This window comes from Arachis hypogaea, chromosome 3 (assembly GCF_003086295.3).
Source record: "Arachis hypogaea cultivar Tifrunner chromosome 3, arahy.Tifrunner.gnm2.J5K5, whole genome shotgun sequence".
Classification (NCBI taxonomy): Eukaryota; Viridiplantae; Streptophyta; class Magnoliopsida; order Fabales; family Fabaceae; genus Arachis; species Arachis hypogaea.
In genome coordinates, this window is record NC_092038.1 from 142,677,795 (window position 1) to 142,693,599 (window position 15,805).

Genomic DNA, 15,805 nt, shown 5'->3' on the forward strand with positions numbered 1-15,805 from the left:
CAAAATTTTTAAAATTTCACTTTTTACTTTTATCATCTTTGTCACTAATACTTTTTTAATTAGAAATATACATAACCATTTATGTCATGATAACATTTTTTTAAAGAGTTTAAATTTTTTAAGAGAAGTAACTTTATGACATGATATTGGAGTAGTTTTTATAATTAAAAAATCTAAAATTTGATTTTTATTGAATTAAAAATAAAAAATAGCATAAGACAAAAAAAAATGTCTATACAAAAAATTTATCAAATCCAAAAAAATAATCTTATTTAAAGAGGTTTGTTAGAGATATATTTATTTATATTATTTTTTTATTAATTTAAATTTTTAAAAGAAATAATATTATGATATTTTTATTAAGAATAAAATTGATTTTTAATAATAAATATGCTTATTTTTTTTCATTAATATCTTCAAAAATAATTAAGTTTCTCATCAAATTTTAAAAACGACACTAGACAAATAAAATAAAAAACACATAATGGATATATCAGAATACCATTGGTGGCTCTAAGAATGATATTGAGTGACCAATTGATGAGGCTTAGTTTTATATATTATATATTCCAATAATCCAAGTAAGCAAAGAGATAAAGGAGTCCAAGGCCTAAAGATATAAAGATTCTGGTTCCTATATAATAGCCTGATAACTTTCATTAGGTGTCACTTTCATTCCACGTGGATATATATGATGAAATAATAACAAGCACATTTTATTATTATTATTATTATTATTATTATTATTATTATTATTATTATTATTGTTTTTGCTAGATTATTAATACATCTTTGAAATTGAAATTCTTGAGAGAGAGATAGATGGAAAATATAATTAAAGCATAGCACCTACCTCAATGATGATCAAACTTCTAAGGTTATTCACCATATCTTTTATTCTGTTTGTTATGACATAACATATATAATTTCAAGGAAGATAATGTAACAGCTAGATATAATGTTTTTGTTTTGACATTAGCTGCATGCTATGAACAGTAGGATGATGTTATATCATAGCATCTCCTTGTATTACCACTTTACCAGAGATTAGAAGCTAATTAAAATATGTATTATATGCTACAAATACATTAAAATTAATCATTAAAGTCATTTATTAATATAAAATATATGTTAAAATATAAATATATATATTAAAAATAAATAAAATTATATATATATTTATATACAAATATATTGATGGCTAATTTTAGTGATTAATTTTAATGTACGAATAATATTTTTAATAAAATATATATGATAAATGTAATTAACAAGCAATCCCAGAAAATCAAAAGTAATTAATTAGGACTATCTATATAAGAATATTTATGATAAACGAAAAAAATCATAATTCTTTACATATATATAAGTCTTATATACACCATTATTTTAATTAAAAATTTCATAATATAAATATAAGGTTTAATATAATTAATTATATTGGAGATTCTCTTTTATATATGTAACATCTCATTTTGTTTAGAAAGTATGAGGAAATGATTTTTCGGTAAGAAAAAGGTGATTATAAAAAAGTTGAAATGTTACAAAATATATATATATATATATATATATATAATTTTTATATAAATTAAAAATAAAAAATTATGCTAAATAATTAATGGTAATGTTAGAAAAAAAAAATAGAATTTATCTTATTTAATATTTATTAATTATTATAATAATTAATAAATATTAAATAAAGTAAATTATTGCTATTTTTAGTTGATTTTTTTCATTACTAAATATTTTTAAATAACTAATTAGTTAAATGTGTATAGTTAATTCAAACATTTTCAATTATTTTTTGAGTCACTATGTTACATAAACATCATTTATTAATAATAATGTCAAGTGATGAAGTCCTTAATTATACTTTTTTACAATTTCTTATTAAAAAAAGAAGTAATTTACCATCCAATATAAATACAACACTAATGTAACTAAAATAATTTACTACTCGTTATAAATAATTCCTCAACATGATAAAATATTATAACTGGTAGTCTCCAAAACTTATGATAATTAAATATTAAGATATATAAATATTAACACTAGTGATTAATATCACAATATAATTAAATATAATATAGTAAAAAAAAACATATATTATGGTAGATTCGCAGCTAAAGTTAGTCCTCTCAACTTATAAAAGATTGAAAGCATTTCAAGTACTCAAGAATAAATATTGGTATTTTAGTAAGAAAACTTTTTGGGTTAGTAATTTTTGGTATTTTTAGTCAATATTTAATTAATATAAATATTAAATTATTTTTAATAAAAAAATTTTATTAATTAATGTGTATAAATTCTAAAAAAATGAAATGAAAATAGTATTAATTTATGTGTGTAAAATTCTGGTAAATACAGATACAAATTATATATTTTTTGTATGTAAAAATTCTGTAAATATAGATATAAATTATTATTGACTAAATATTAACAAAAAAAATAATATTTACTGATCATATAGTATTACTCTTTTAGTAATTAATTAGTCATCAATTAATAATAAAATATATACATAATTAAAATTAAAGGATATACATCAGTAATATTAAAAAATTTTGATATAAAAATCACATTTTCTTGAAAGATTAGTGAGTAAGAACTTGAATGGATTCCATCCACACTTCTATATGACTTCATCAAACACAACATAGACACTGGAAGAGAAAACAACAAAAAGGTAATAAGAAAAAAGTGGCTTTTGTGGTTTTATATGTCTTCATATGATCTTATTCATGCACATATTATAATATTATGGCCTGAGATTTTCTTCATGGTTGTATCATCATTATTATTCATGGCGCCCGTGAACATTTTAGTGTACAGCCATTAGAACTACTGGACCCATATCTTGTCCTTTTTTTCTAGTACAAATTTTGATCCCTTTACACCTAACATCTTTTATATATGTACTATATATAAATAAACTAATTTTACATCACATATAAAAAAATTAATCTTTTTATGTGATATATTCATAATAAAATTAAAGTAAGTCATATATGTAATAATATGTAGAAATTTTTTTTGAAGATTCTGATATTTCGGTATTTTTGTAATTTTTAACTGTTAATTTTAATTTTAATTATAAAAAATATAAAATATATAATTAAGATTAACGGTTCAAAATTATTAAGATATATATAACTTAAACTTCTTCAAAAAAAATTAGTGTAAATTTTATAAATAAAAAGTGGTATCTTGCATATTAATATTATTTTAATTTTAAAAGAATTAAGTGTAATTCAAAATTTAAGGTGATGATAATTCTTGAGAGAGAGAGAGAGAGAGAGAGAGAGAGAGAGAGAGAGAGAGAGAGAGAGAGAGAGAGAGAGAGAGAGAGAGAGAGAGAGAGAGAGAGAGAGAGAGAGAGAGAGAGAGAGAGAGAGAGAGAGAGAGAGATGTCTGGTTCAATTTTTTGCTCATGTCAATTCAAGGGGGACATTATTCTTATGTTCCTTATTAAAATATGGTCAAAATGCTCCTTAATTTAATAATAATAATAAAAAGAAGGCATGCATGTGAAAAAAGGAATTTGAAGAATGAGTGAATTTTACATTATGTAATTAACTTTCTTGGTTAATACAAAGTCGGCGTGACCCTTCAATTTGCTACTAATTCCTATATTTGTTATAATGCCATATTCCTTGAAGTCTAAGCATTAAACAATTTTTTTTAATTTTTTTTTTGGTGACTAGCATTAAACTAATTAAATTTGCACTAATAATAAGCACATAGCTATAAGTAGAATAATGTAACTTTATCTTAGCTTCGTCTTCTAGCTAGCAATAGTTTCAAATTCGATTATTTATCCTTAAATAATTTTTATCAAGTAAAGAGTATTATATTGTATTTTTTATTAATTAAAAAAATTTAATCCTCTATAAAATTAATATGCTAATTAAGTTAATCGCTTTTTTTAAATAAAATTATAAAAAATAAAAATCTAAAACCTTATTAATTTTTTTATTATCTCTAATATATAGTGGATATATTTTTTAAGAGAAAAGGATAAATAGGTCCTTGACATTTTGTCTCGCGGACATTTTTGTCTTTGATCATTGAAAAATATTTTTAAATCCCTGATCTTCACAAAATTTGGACAGATCAGTCCCTCCGTCCAAGTTTTGTGAAGGTCAGGGACTTAAAAATATTTTTTCAGTGGTCAGAGACGAAAATGTCCGTAGGACAAAAGGTCAGGGACCTATTTGTCTTTTTCTCATTTTTTAAAAAACATTACACTTTTTTTTTTTTTCAAAATATATTAACATGCAATCTTTCACAATGAATGCCAAATTCTAAATAGTTTAGGATAAACTCAAATTATTGAGTCAGTGTGTATAAATATTTAAGAGATGCATCTAAGAAAAAATTAAACTAATTTTGCACAGTCATGTAAAATAGGCAAATACCTAAAAATTAAAGTAGTATGATTTTTTACAATTTGTCCCCCCACTTTATGCTCCGAAAGCAACATCTATATAGCATCACACAACCACTACTATATAAAGGGTAGCAACGCATCCATATTATTCACATAAATAACTCTCTCTTTCTCTCTCCCTTAATAACTATATTAATTTTCATTATATTAGCATATAGTCATATACTATAGTATAGTGTGTTTATTTTTTTTATTTTTTTCATTTGTTGTTGTGACATATATAGAAGATCATCAATGGCCTCAAGCTCAGCTTGGACATCAAAGCAGAACAAGAGATTCGAGAACGCTTTGGCCGTGTTCGACAAGGACACGCCGGACCGGTGGCAGAAGCTCGCGAGGGCGGTCGGAGGGAAGACTACGGTGGAGGAAGTGAAGATGCATTATGAGATGCTTGTTGAGGATTTGAAGCAAATTGAGGAAGGACATGTTCCTTTGCCTAATTATAGAAATGTTCCAAGTAATGCAACAGTTGGATCCAGCAATAAAGGTTACAACAATTACATGGAAGAAGAAAGAAGGTCTTGTTATTACTACTTTCTACCACTTCTACTAATAATAATAATTATGTATAGCATTTTGCACCATTACACGAAATCAGTTATTCGTATAAAATATATATTTATTTTTACGTACTAATAAATTTAGGTATAGTTAATTTTTTGTGAAATTCACTACATATGAGTTTTCACCTTTTATCGTACATAACTAAAATATAAATTATTTTCCATTATTTTTTTGTCCATTTAAATTAAATCGACACTTATTTTAAAACGGAGTAGTTGCTTGTTTTATTAAATTTATACACAAACTAAAAATGTACTATATTGTATTTGGTATATTTAATTTACCATATGATAGTTAAAAGGGATTCTGTATGTAGTGCTTATTATATTTTTCAAAATAGTACATTAAAAAAATTTAATAGATATAAATAGTAAATTGGTTAGAGCTTGGATATACATTAATTAATATCTTCTTCTTGTCCAAACTAATAATTATTATTATTTTGAAAAAAAAGTGAGTAGGCATGCTAAATTGCTAATAATTATGTATTATTTTTATATATAAAAAAAAGTTATTGCGTAGAGACACATAAAAGCCGGGTTTACTGTCTAATTTAGACACAACACAAATGATTTATTTCACATACACCTTATTATTATATTGTTGTGAATTGTTATTCAAGTTTATCTTTTTTTTTTAATCTACATAAGATCATATATATATATATTTCATTGTGAATTAATAATGTGGCTTGGAATCTGATTTCGTTCATGCAATGTAGGTTGAAGTTTCTTAGCCTCCAGTGAAGACTAATTAAGCTTGGTGGGACAAAAAATAGAGATTATATTATACAAATCAAGTGGATTAAGTGAAAAACCAAAAAATGCACCTAGCTTATTATTAGTAGCTTAATTAGCTTTGTTCTTTAATAACAAAAATCAAATGTGGTTTGATTTTTTTCCCCCTTAAGTGTCAATGCTAGCTAGCTGTATGTTATTATCCCTTTATATATATGTAATGTAAAAAAAAAAGTTATTAATTAATTATCTCAATCATATATGCCAACTGGTTGATGGTAAATCATGACCAGTTTTTGTCAAGTACTTCTTTTCATTAATTTGTCTTTTTGATGGATACAAAATTACAAATGATATTGATAGAGACTAAACTTGTAATGTTAGATATGATCTTAGAATATTTTTCAAATTGAGAAAAAAAAACCTAATATATAGAATGGGTGAAGGAGTGTGTTGGTACTATCTCGATGTCGATTTTGATAAATAGTTCACCAACTAAACCATTTAAGATGGAGAGTGGTTTGAGACACGGTGACCGACTGTCTCCATTTTTGTTTGTTCTTGTTGTTGATGTCCTGCATAGGATGGTAGGGGAGGCAGTCAGAAACAGACGTATTTCGTCTTTGCTGGTTGGTAAGGATAATATAAAGTTGTCACATCTTCAATTTGCAGATGACACTATATTGTTCTGTCCGCCGGAGGAGGAGACCATCAGAAACTATGCCAGATTGTTGAGGTGCTTTAAGATGATGTCGGGGTTATGTATAAACTTTGATAAGTCCAGTCTGATCCCAATCAACTGCAAACAGCCATGGACACACAATATGTGTAACTTATTGGGGTGTAAGGAGGCGAACCTTTCAGTTAGATATCTTAGCATCTCCTTGGGAGCGAACTCCAGGTGGGTCAGCACGTGCAAACTAATAATTGATAAGGTCGAAGAGAAGCTTAGTCTATGGAAGGCAAAAGTCCTTAACAAAGCGGGTAAGTTAGTTCTGATTAAGTCTGTGTTGAATAGCTTGCCGGTGCATTATTTTAGTTTGTATAAGATGCCGAAAGCAGTGGCGAAAAAGTTAATTTCGTTGCAGAAAAAATTTCTATGGAGTAAGGAGGAAGGCAGGCAAGGCGTGGCACTTGTCAAGTGGGACGTGGTCTAGGCACCTAAAAAGTTAGGAGGATTGGGAGTGGGTGATGCTGTGGTGAGGAACACAGCTCCTTTTCAAGTGGTGGTGACGGTTCTCAAAAGAGGAGTGTCCATTGTGGAAGAAGGTTATACGCTCTTGTCATAACTTGAACCCTAATGTGATGTTGTATGTCAGCTCAAACATTGCCTAGTAGAGGAGGTCCATAGAAAGAAATCTATCAGCTGTAGTTCAAAGACCATAATGTGAGAGATAAGATGATTGCTGGGTTGTTTATGGAGGTGAGTGATGAAAGGAGGACTCAGTTCTGGGAAAATGTTTGGCTACAAAGTGGGTCGCTTAAGATGACGTTTTCGAGACTTTTCTCTGTTTCAAACCAAACAGGATCTGTTATAGGGGATTGTGGGTTTTGAGATGGGTTAGAGTGGATTTGGAACTTCCAATGGAGACAAGAATTATACCAATAGGAGTTGGAACTAGTGGATCAATTGCATGAGACTTTAAGACCTGTTGAGATAGCATGTGATACGCAAGATAGAGTTGTATAGAAGTTTGACAAGGAAGGTATTTTTTCAACTAACTCCTTTGTGCAAGTGTTGCAGTTAGAAACGTTATCGGAAGATATTACCAGCTACAGTTTCACCAGAACCATATGGAAAGGTTTGGTTCTGCCACAAGTAAAGTTATTTATCTGGTTTGCTTTTATAGAAAGAGTAAATACTAAAGAAAGATTGCATAGACTGGACATTCTTATCCATGGTGATAACATGTGTGTGTTATGTAAAAAAGATGTGAAATATATTCACCACTTGTTTCTTGGTTGTGAGTTTACCTGACAGGTGTGGTGTGAATGGCTCTTTGAATTTGAGAGGTTGTGGTCTATACTAAAAGAACACTTTGAGAGTTGGACATGTGTCATTAGCAAGAAAGAGGAGCGCAACAAGTGGTTTATATGTTTTTTTGCAGTTATATGGAATGTTTGGTTTGAGAGGAACGGACGGATATTTAATAACAAGGAAGCTGGTGTACAAGAGGTGTTTTACAAATCTTTGACAAATTATAGAGAGTAGAGTAGTACGGATCTCTTTTAATTTGTTGTTGATGACAATGTCGAAAATAACAATAGGGATTATGTTTAGGTTGGTTTTTGTTGCTTTTATTGTCTGCATACCTTTATTTTTTGTCGCTCCACTATAATTGTGTTGAGCTCGTCAGTTAAAAAAAAAAAGTATCAAATAATAAAAAATATTACAAGTTCTACGACTTTAAGTAAAAATAAAGTGTTTAAATATTTTATAAGTGCGAAAGTTTTTAGAGTTGAAATCGGACCACTTAATTTAAATTTTAGTATGATATCAAAATCTATTCGATCTAATGCTAATGAAGCACTCACAAAAAACAATTACAAAAAAAAAGAAAAAACAATGTAAACACAGCTGATATTTAGTTGAAATGACATATTAATATATCTCTTAATTTACTGTACTCAGATTTAAATTTTGTCAATATCAAATAATAAATAAAAATTCTTTAAAAATATTAGGTGTGTGAGCAAATAGTGTGTATGAATTTATGATGTAATACTTAAAATTAAAGACCGTTTAATCTATAAAAAAAAGTGTTGTAAATCAAATTTGACATCGATTCCACCGACCATATAACTTGGATTCATAATTAGTGTAGGGAAGGTTTGAAACCGCCGTGAAACAATAGAACCCTCAAAGTCAAAGATTGACAAATTTTGTAACTTTTGTTCTGCATAAGAAGATTGTGCAACAGGTTTCTAATAACTTATAATTAGTATATAATACCAAAATTAATAACGTAAGACATTGATAAATAATTCATTGCTTGTAATGCATGTCACTGGAAAATATAACTACATTTTTTATCCAATCACTAACATTATTATTTTATTGAAGACTAGTAGTGGTTTACTAATATTTTCATCACATAATGATTAGCAAAAAATTCAAATATATTATACTTTATTACTCCACTACTAAAGTAAACCTTCTAATCTAAGGATGTTTACTAATTAAGATTATGGATTTGGATCCTCTAAAGTTTGAATTTCACTCTAGAGAGTAAAGTGTGATTTTCTACCATTAAATAGTTTCTCTTTCATATTTATTATTGGTCCCACCTATAAAATCAATGGTGAGAGATCACACTTTACTCTCTAAAGTGAAATTCAAACTTTAGAAGATCCAAATCCTAAAATTATATATTTGCTACTCATTCTTAACGAGTTTGTAGACAAAATGGATATATTAACAATTAATCGCACTTAGTTGCCATCAATGAAACTTAACTCATCCTTAAACATTATATATTAAGTAAAAAATAATGCACTTTTTATTAATTAAACAAAACTTAACTCTATTTATTATATTTTAGATCAATAATTCATATTTAATTTTTAACTCTATTTACTACTTTGCTTAGTCAAATTTCAAACACAGATACACTTATTGCAAGACATACAGTCATACATGATGACTACTAGACATTTGGATAAATTTCTTCCGCTATTGGTTTGGGCTTTTTTGGACAAGGGTTTAGCCTTGTTATTAGGAAAGCCCAATAATATTGTTGAGAACAAAGTTAAAACATAAGCCCATATCCAACTCGAAATAAACAAACAAGCCCAACTAGCTAGTTAGTAGTTAACTTATGTCGTGCACTTTACTTAACCGATACTGAAATAATATGGACCGAAAAATAAGAATAAATACAAACCCAATTTTTTGTTATTAAAAAAAAAAAAATTAAAGAAATATTTCAGTTCCCAAAAATACCCCTACCACTACCACACGTCCACACTCCATTCCCCATTCCCCATTCCAAATCTCTAATCATCTTCCACCATCCCTTCGATCTCTTCACTGCCGCGCGCAAACTCTGCTTCTGGCACCGCAACGAACACCGCCTTCTCCGCCTCAGCTATTCTCGTTGCAAGGTGCACAATGCTGCTGTCTCTCTTTTTTTTCTTTGTTCATTTCAATTAACAGATGCAGCAGATCGTGGTTCATAGAATAGTTGAAGCATCAACTTAACTTTGTAATCTGTATTATCTAATACCATTGATTTTGAGCACTTGCACTAGATTCTGTTTAAAATTCAAGTGTATCGAGTTCATATATTAGGAATTAGTGACGATCTCTTGGATCTGTTTTAAAGTAGAGAACAAAATCATTTGCTGGGTTTTAGATTGATTCCGTTAGGGATCGGAGGTGGAGGACCTTCATCTTTTGTTCTCTACTTGGTTGATTGGAAGTCTTTGGTATGCAATTCACATTACAGTTGAATTTAATAGCTAAAAACAGTTGGTACCAAAATCAGAGTTTTAGTTTTCTTTTGTTGACAAACTTCTTGTTAATTTATTTTTATTGAAAATATAATCTAATAATACATGCTTGTAAAGCTCAGCATGGTGTTGAACATGGTTGATAACATGTCCTGTTTCGGGGTGTTGCCAAAGCCTGATTTAGTAGAGGTACAACAGTGAGGTCTGGTGATGACTTGCATCATCTTATGTGTTTCTATAACCTTTTGCAAATTTATAATGTTATCCTTAGTTTTTCTGTGTTGGTTGCTGATATCATCTATGTATAAGTAATTGATGAAATATTTGGTGTCAACAAATTTTGCTTTTACCTTGGACTAGTAGTGTTACTGTTTGTTGAGTGCATATTGTGCACCACTATGCTAAGAGATACGTTCGTTATGGATATTACAAATAAGGTGGAAACTCAGGTGTAGTGACTTCACGTGAAATTGATAACTCTGTTCGCACTTCGCAGCCATCTCCTTGGCGTCGGTTTGCTGGTTTAGGGTTTAGTAATTGATTCTGATAATACAGTTGTTAGTAATTGATTTGCTTGATTTTCTGATTTTGTTAATATTTGGATTTTCTTCGTCAATATGAATTGATGGCTTGATACAGAGTTCTTCTGCTTTTCATTTTTTTTTATTTTGTTAATTATATGAATTAATCATTCTGTAATTCTGAATTTGATATAAGTTCAATTTTGGGACTCTGGATTTTGAATTTTGCTATATTGAATTTTGCAATATAAGTTTAATTCTGCTGTATTGAATTTTGCTGAATATAATTCTGGATTTTGAATGCTGTATGAATTGATATAATCTGGATTCTGAATTGCTGTCATTCTGAATTGTTGTATGTAATTTGTAATTTAGATTTCTAGACTTTGGATTCGGATCCGCATATGAAGCCATGACAAATCCTTCACCCGGTTCAATCAATTTCTTGAATTAGGTAATTGTTAATCGCCATCGTGGAGCTCTTCTCCTCGCTGTCGCGTCTCGTCTCACTCTCACCGCGAACGTCTCTCCTCATCGTCACCTCTGTTCCACTGCTCGGCCGTCACCTCCTCTCACTGCTCGAGCAGTCGAGCTTCTTCCCTTTATTCTCCAGGTTCTCTCTTTCTCTGCTAAGTTTCTTGACGAGGCTGTGAAAGTCTTCAAGGCTAGAATTATGGAATTAGCCCTCTTTAGTTGCTTGTTGAGGACTATTGTATTTTGATTGACTTCATTTAGTGATTTTGTTCAGGTTCACTGTTCTTTTCAATTTGAGTTAATTCTTCTAAAATAATTTCGTTATTTTTTGGTGGTACTTATTAATTTTGTTGATTGTTGATTTAGTTGTCTAATTGTATGGATTTTGACTTTTGAGTTTGTTTTCTGAACTTCTGATGCCATATGTAATTGATAATTATGTTTTGAACTTTTGATGTTGTATGTTGTTGGCTTCTTAATGTGATTAGAAATTTTCTGTAAATATTTAGTTATTGGCTGTATTTAATTTGTGTTTGTAAATTGTAGTTGTTACTAATTAGAAATTTTTATTTTTGAAGATAGAACAACTAGATAGTGATCAAGTATTACATATATTAATTTTTAATAATTTTATTTAATATTTAATAAAATCGGTTGAACCCCAGTCAAACCGATAAACCGTTAAACCAGTGATCTTATCGGTTTATTGACCGGTCCAGTTCTCGCAACGTTGCTTCCGAACTCCTCCTTCAGCCCTCTCCCCTCCAAGTTCCAACCCTAATTTCCATTGCACCCTAGTTCGGCGTCGTCTGTCTCTCTCTCTCTCTCAAACTGCAGCAGCAGTGGTGCTCACTAAGCCAGCGTCGCCTAACATTCAAAATTTAGTCACCTCTGGAAGCTCTGCTCGGCCCTCTTCTCCTCTACGTCGTTGCGTCTGGCCCTCTTCTCTCTCGCACATTGGTAGCTCTTTGACCCTCTTCTCTCTCGCACAAGCTCTTCTCCTCTGGGTCTCTGTATAATCGTTCCTCCTTCGCTAGCAATTCTGTTTCGCTCCTCCCTGCCTCACCGTCTGTTTCGCTCCTACCTTGGCGTCAGTTTCGTGCCTCCCTCGCCGCGCGGTAACCAGTGCTTGTTCGTTTTTTTTTGTCGTTAATAACTTGATTTTGATGATTTTGAGTTTCTATCTCTGATGATATGATTCTGTAATTTGGAATAATGTTTATGATTATGAGTTTCTGATGGATTTGTTATGTTTTTTCTTTTATTAATTTGTATGAAACTGAAATAAACTATGATGTTGAAGAATTTTAATTATTCTGGATTAATTTTGTTGATGGTGTTTCACTGATTTGTTAAATTTTACTGGCTGAGTTGATGGTATCTTGCTAAATTTTTTGGTATAATTTTGTTCATGGTTTGTTTTTCTTTGCTGAGTTAATTTTTCTGAAAATTTTCTGGATGTAATTTGTGTTGTTTTTGGCTATATGTAATTTGGATTGTTTTGTGCCTTGAAAAACTTGTTGTCTTATAATAAAAAAATTAATAAATTTCTGTGTATTAGATTGGTACTCTTCTTAATTCTTTCTGTTCCTTTTTCCTTTTATTCTGTGGCCTGTTGCTTGAATTTTGGATTCTCGGGGTTGTGTGGGTACGGGTTGTTTGTTTGGTTGTTCCAATTTGGGGAATTTTTATGGTCAGAAGTAGATTGCTGAAATTTCAGTTGATTCTTTATGATTTTGTGGTGTGCTGTGGCTTCTTGTTTTGTGGGATAGAAGCCAATTTAATTGAGCATTTTGTTTTGAAAAAAAACTTGCATTTACTGCATATCTTTTGCAAAGAAAACTTGTTTTTAAGACAATGAAAATTCATTCTAAGGCCGACTTAAGTACCTCATATATCTGTAGATGCTTCAGAATTCTTCTTACAAATCCTATCTAGTCTTTTATGATGCTTTGGTCCCTTTAAAATATGCACTCACTTGGTATCATTGGTGGGATTTAGTGAAATAGCAAAACTTGTTTCATTTAATAAAGATATATGTTGTTAAGTATTAACTTTGGGTTCGCATTGGCCTTTTATTCTATTTTATTAGATGGAGATATGGAAGTTGATGTAAACTCTGAATTTTTGAATTTTATAAGTTTAAAAATCATTGAATCTAAATATTTAAAATTATATATTGACTTTTTAATAATTTTATCGTATATTTAATTAAACCGGTTCAACTATGGCTCGATTTCGGTTGGACCATTGAACCATTGAACCAGTCACTCGACCGGTTCAATGACCGGTTCGGTTCTCGCAACCTGATACCTTATGTTTACTGCCAATTGTGAAATACTGCACTAAAAGTGATTAACATCCACTTCAGGTTTTGGTATACTAGTATCTCTGTTTCTACATCCTTGTTGATCAAGAATGCAATTTTTCGGAGGGTCCGAAATCAGTCCATCACCTCCTGTACCAACAGCTTCAGGGAACAATGGCCATATGATGTATGTGTTCAATAGGAATGGTGTATGCTTGCTCTATCGGGAGTGGAATCGCCCATTGCGGACATTGAATGCTCAGCAAGACCATAAGTTAATGTTTGGACTTCTTTTCTCACTGAAGTCACTAACAGCGAAGATGGACCCTACCATGTATGTTGGTTATTTTATTTAAATAAATACACGCAAAGTTAAGAATTGTTGCAAAATTATGCAACAGATATCATTTTGGGTGAGGGTAGTGCGTTAACAATGTTGACCATTTTTCATGGATAATTGACCATTTTTGTTATATTGTTGCCGAAGTACCTTCTTAAGAATAGTTTTTGTATTTATACATCATTTTCTGTGCAATGTGTAGAAATTACAGCACTAGACAATGATAAGGAGTTAAGTTGGGCCTAGGTGATAAACCTGCAATTGAAAATTAAGTCCTTGGTTTTGGTTGTGAATTCCTAAATGGTCATGTAAGTAATGTTTATAACCTCACACCATGGTATCATTAAGTTAGTAATGTGCTATGATCTCATAGAACTTAATGGGATGGTTGTTTATTCTGATGTGCCCTTCATTTTTATCCTAATTAGGTGTAGTTTTCTCCTGTTTGTTATATTTTGTTTGTGAAATTGCTTTATTATGGTATCTTGTCTACTATTTCAGCAATTAGCCATTGATCAACAATATAAATGATGATGGATGTTTTGTATGATTGTAAAAGGAGTTTCTTTGGTGTAGACTTTTTATACTGAACTGGTAGGTTTAGTTCACGTATTCCAACTTATTGTGCAGTGCAGAGAAAGGAAACCTTGGTGTGCCTCAGTTGCCCGGCCAAGGTTGTTCATTTCACAGTTTTCGAACCAATACATATAAACTTAGTTTCATGGAAAGTCCTTCCGGAATAAAGGTCAGCTACAACAATGTTCTTGTATACCTTAAGATGTTACGTGCATGTTTGGGCGTCATTATTTTGTTAAAAAAAGATCTTTTTTCAATGAAAAAAGATCTTTTTTTATTTTTTAACGTGTTTGGCAAATTTCTAGTAGTAAAAGTAAAAGCACTAGTAAAATCAAAAAAAGATCTTTTTTGAGAAGCTGTAATTTACATCTTTTTTTAAAAGATCTTTTTTCCTTAAAAAAAAGATGTTTTTCATGTAATAAATGAACAAAAAAGTACTTTTATACTGTTATACCCAAACATAATTGATAAATAAAAAGACCTTTTTACATGAGATATCCAAACATAAAATTACTTTTACTTCTTTATAAGATCTTTTAAAAAAAGATAACTAAAAAAAAGATCTTTTTTTAAAAGCTCACCCAAACAAGCCCGTAGTTGGTGCTGATTTAAGTTGTAATTAATTTTTATTTGGCACTTTGTCCATATTTGTAATTAACTTGTGGTTATGATTATATTGAGATTCTCCATGATTTTCATGTTTCATGCAGATTATCCTAGTGACTCATCCTCGAACCGGTGATCTGCGGGACTCCTTGAAGTATATCTACAATTTGTATGTTGAATATGTTGTCAAGAATCCGCTCTATACACCCGGATCTCCTATTAGGTAACGTAGTATATATCACTTTTTCTTCTCAAATTTTCCCCTTATTTACCATGGAAGAACTTGTTTGTTGAATCAATTTTCCATGGGTTTGTGTAGGTGTCAGCTGTTCAATACAACATTGGACCAGTATGTGAGAGGCATTGCCTAGAAGCTATGAAGTTCCCAATCACCATTATTGGTGAACCATTGATCACCATTATAACTAAACTCATTATTTTGTGAAGATTTTTAATAACTTTTTTTATCCTTTCATCTAAAATTGAATCTTTCCTTTTTCTGTCCACCAAACCACCACGCGTAGTTGACTGAATTCTACTATAGTGTCCAGTCGTTAATGTGATCTTGAAGATCTTTGATCTTCAGTTGTTTTTGCTAGAGTTGCTGCTGCAATATTGAGCTTCTCTTGTATCAACATTCAACAGAGCTATTGATTTATTCAATCTTATAGCATATGATGTATTCAATCTTAATTAGATATTGGCCCCTACCTTGGTAGCAAAACGCACACGTTTTGGGCACATGGTTAAGGTGTATGTGTCTCAGTAATTTACGTT

At 30.1% G+C, this 15,805-nt stretch overlaps 2 protein-coding genes across 6 annotated transcripts; both read left to right on the forward strand.

The window, feature by feature from the left end:
* The first annotated feature begins 4,515 nt into the window (after window positions 1-4,515).
* LOC112734882 (protein RADIALIS-like 4) lies at window positions 4,516-6,054 on the forward strand. The gene is made up of 2 exons (XM_025784402.2): window positions 4,516-4,968; window positions 5,736-6,054. The coding sequence occupies exons 1-2, from the start codon at window positions 4,685-4,687 to the stop codon at window positions 5,758-5,760; spliced, it is 309 nt and encodes a 102-aa protein (XP_025640187.1). The 5' UTR covers window positions 4,516-4,684; the 3' UTR covers window positions 5,761-6,054.
* A 3,562-nt stretch (window positions 6,055-9,616) lies between these two features.
* LOC112734883 (uncharacterized) lies at window positions 9,617-15,721 on the forward strand. 5 transcript variants are annotated; one of them, XM_025784404.3, is made up of 7 exons: window positions 9,679-9,855; window positions 11,100-11,337; window positions 11,918-12,316; window positions 13,570-13,840; window positions 14,477-14,591; window positions 15,133-15,251; window positions 15,348-15,721. In XM_025784404.3, exons 4-7 carry the CDS (start codon window positions 13,617-13,619, stop codon window positions 15,397-15,399), a joined length of 510 nt encoding a protein of 169 aa, XP_025640189.1. In that variant the 5' UTR covers window positions 9,679-9,855; window positions 11,100-11,337; window positions 11,918-12,316; window positions 13,570-13,616; the 3' UTR covers window positions 15,400-15,721. The 5 variants fall into 5 exon arrangements, with proteins under 5 accessions (XP_025640188.1, XP_025640191.1, XP_025640189.1 ...); XM_072229053.1 differs by having other exon boundaries at window positions 9,717-9,855; window positions 11,179-11,337; XM_025784403.3 differs by lacking the exon at window positions 11,918-12,316 and having other exon boundaries at window positions 9,617-9,855.
* The last annotated feature ends 84 nt before the right edge of the window (window positions 15,722-15,805 follow it).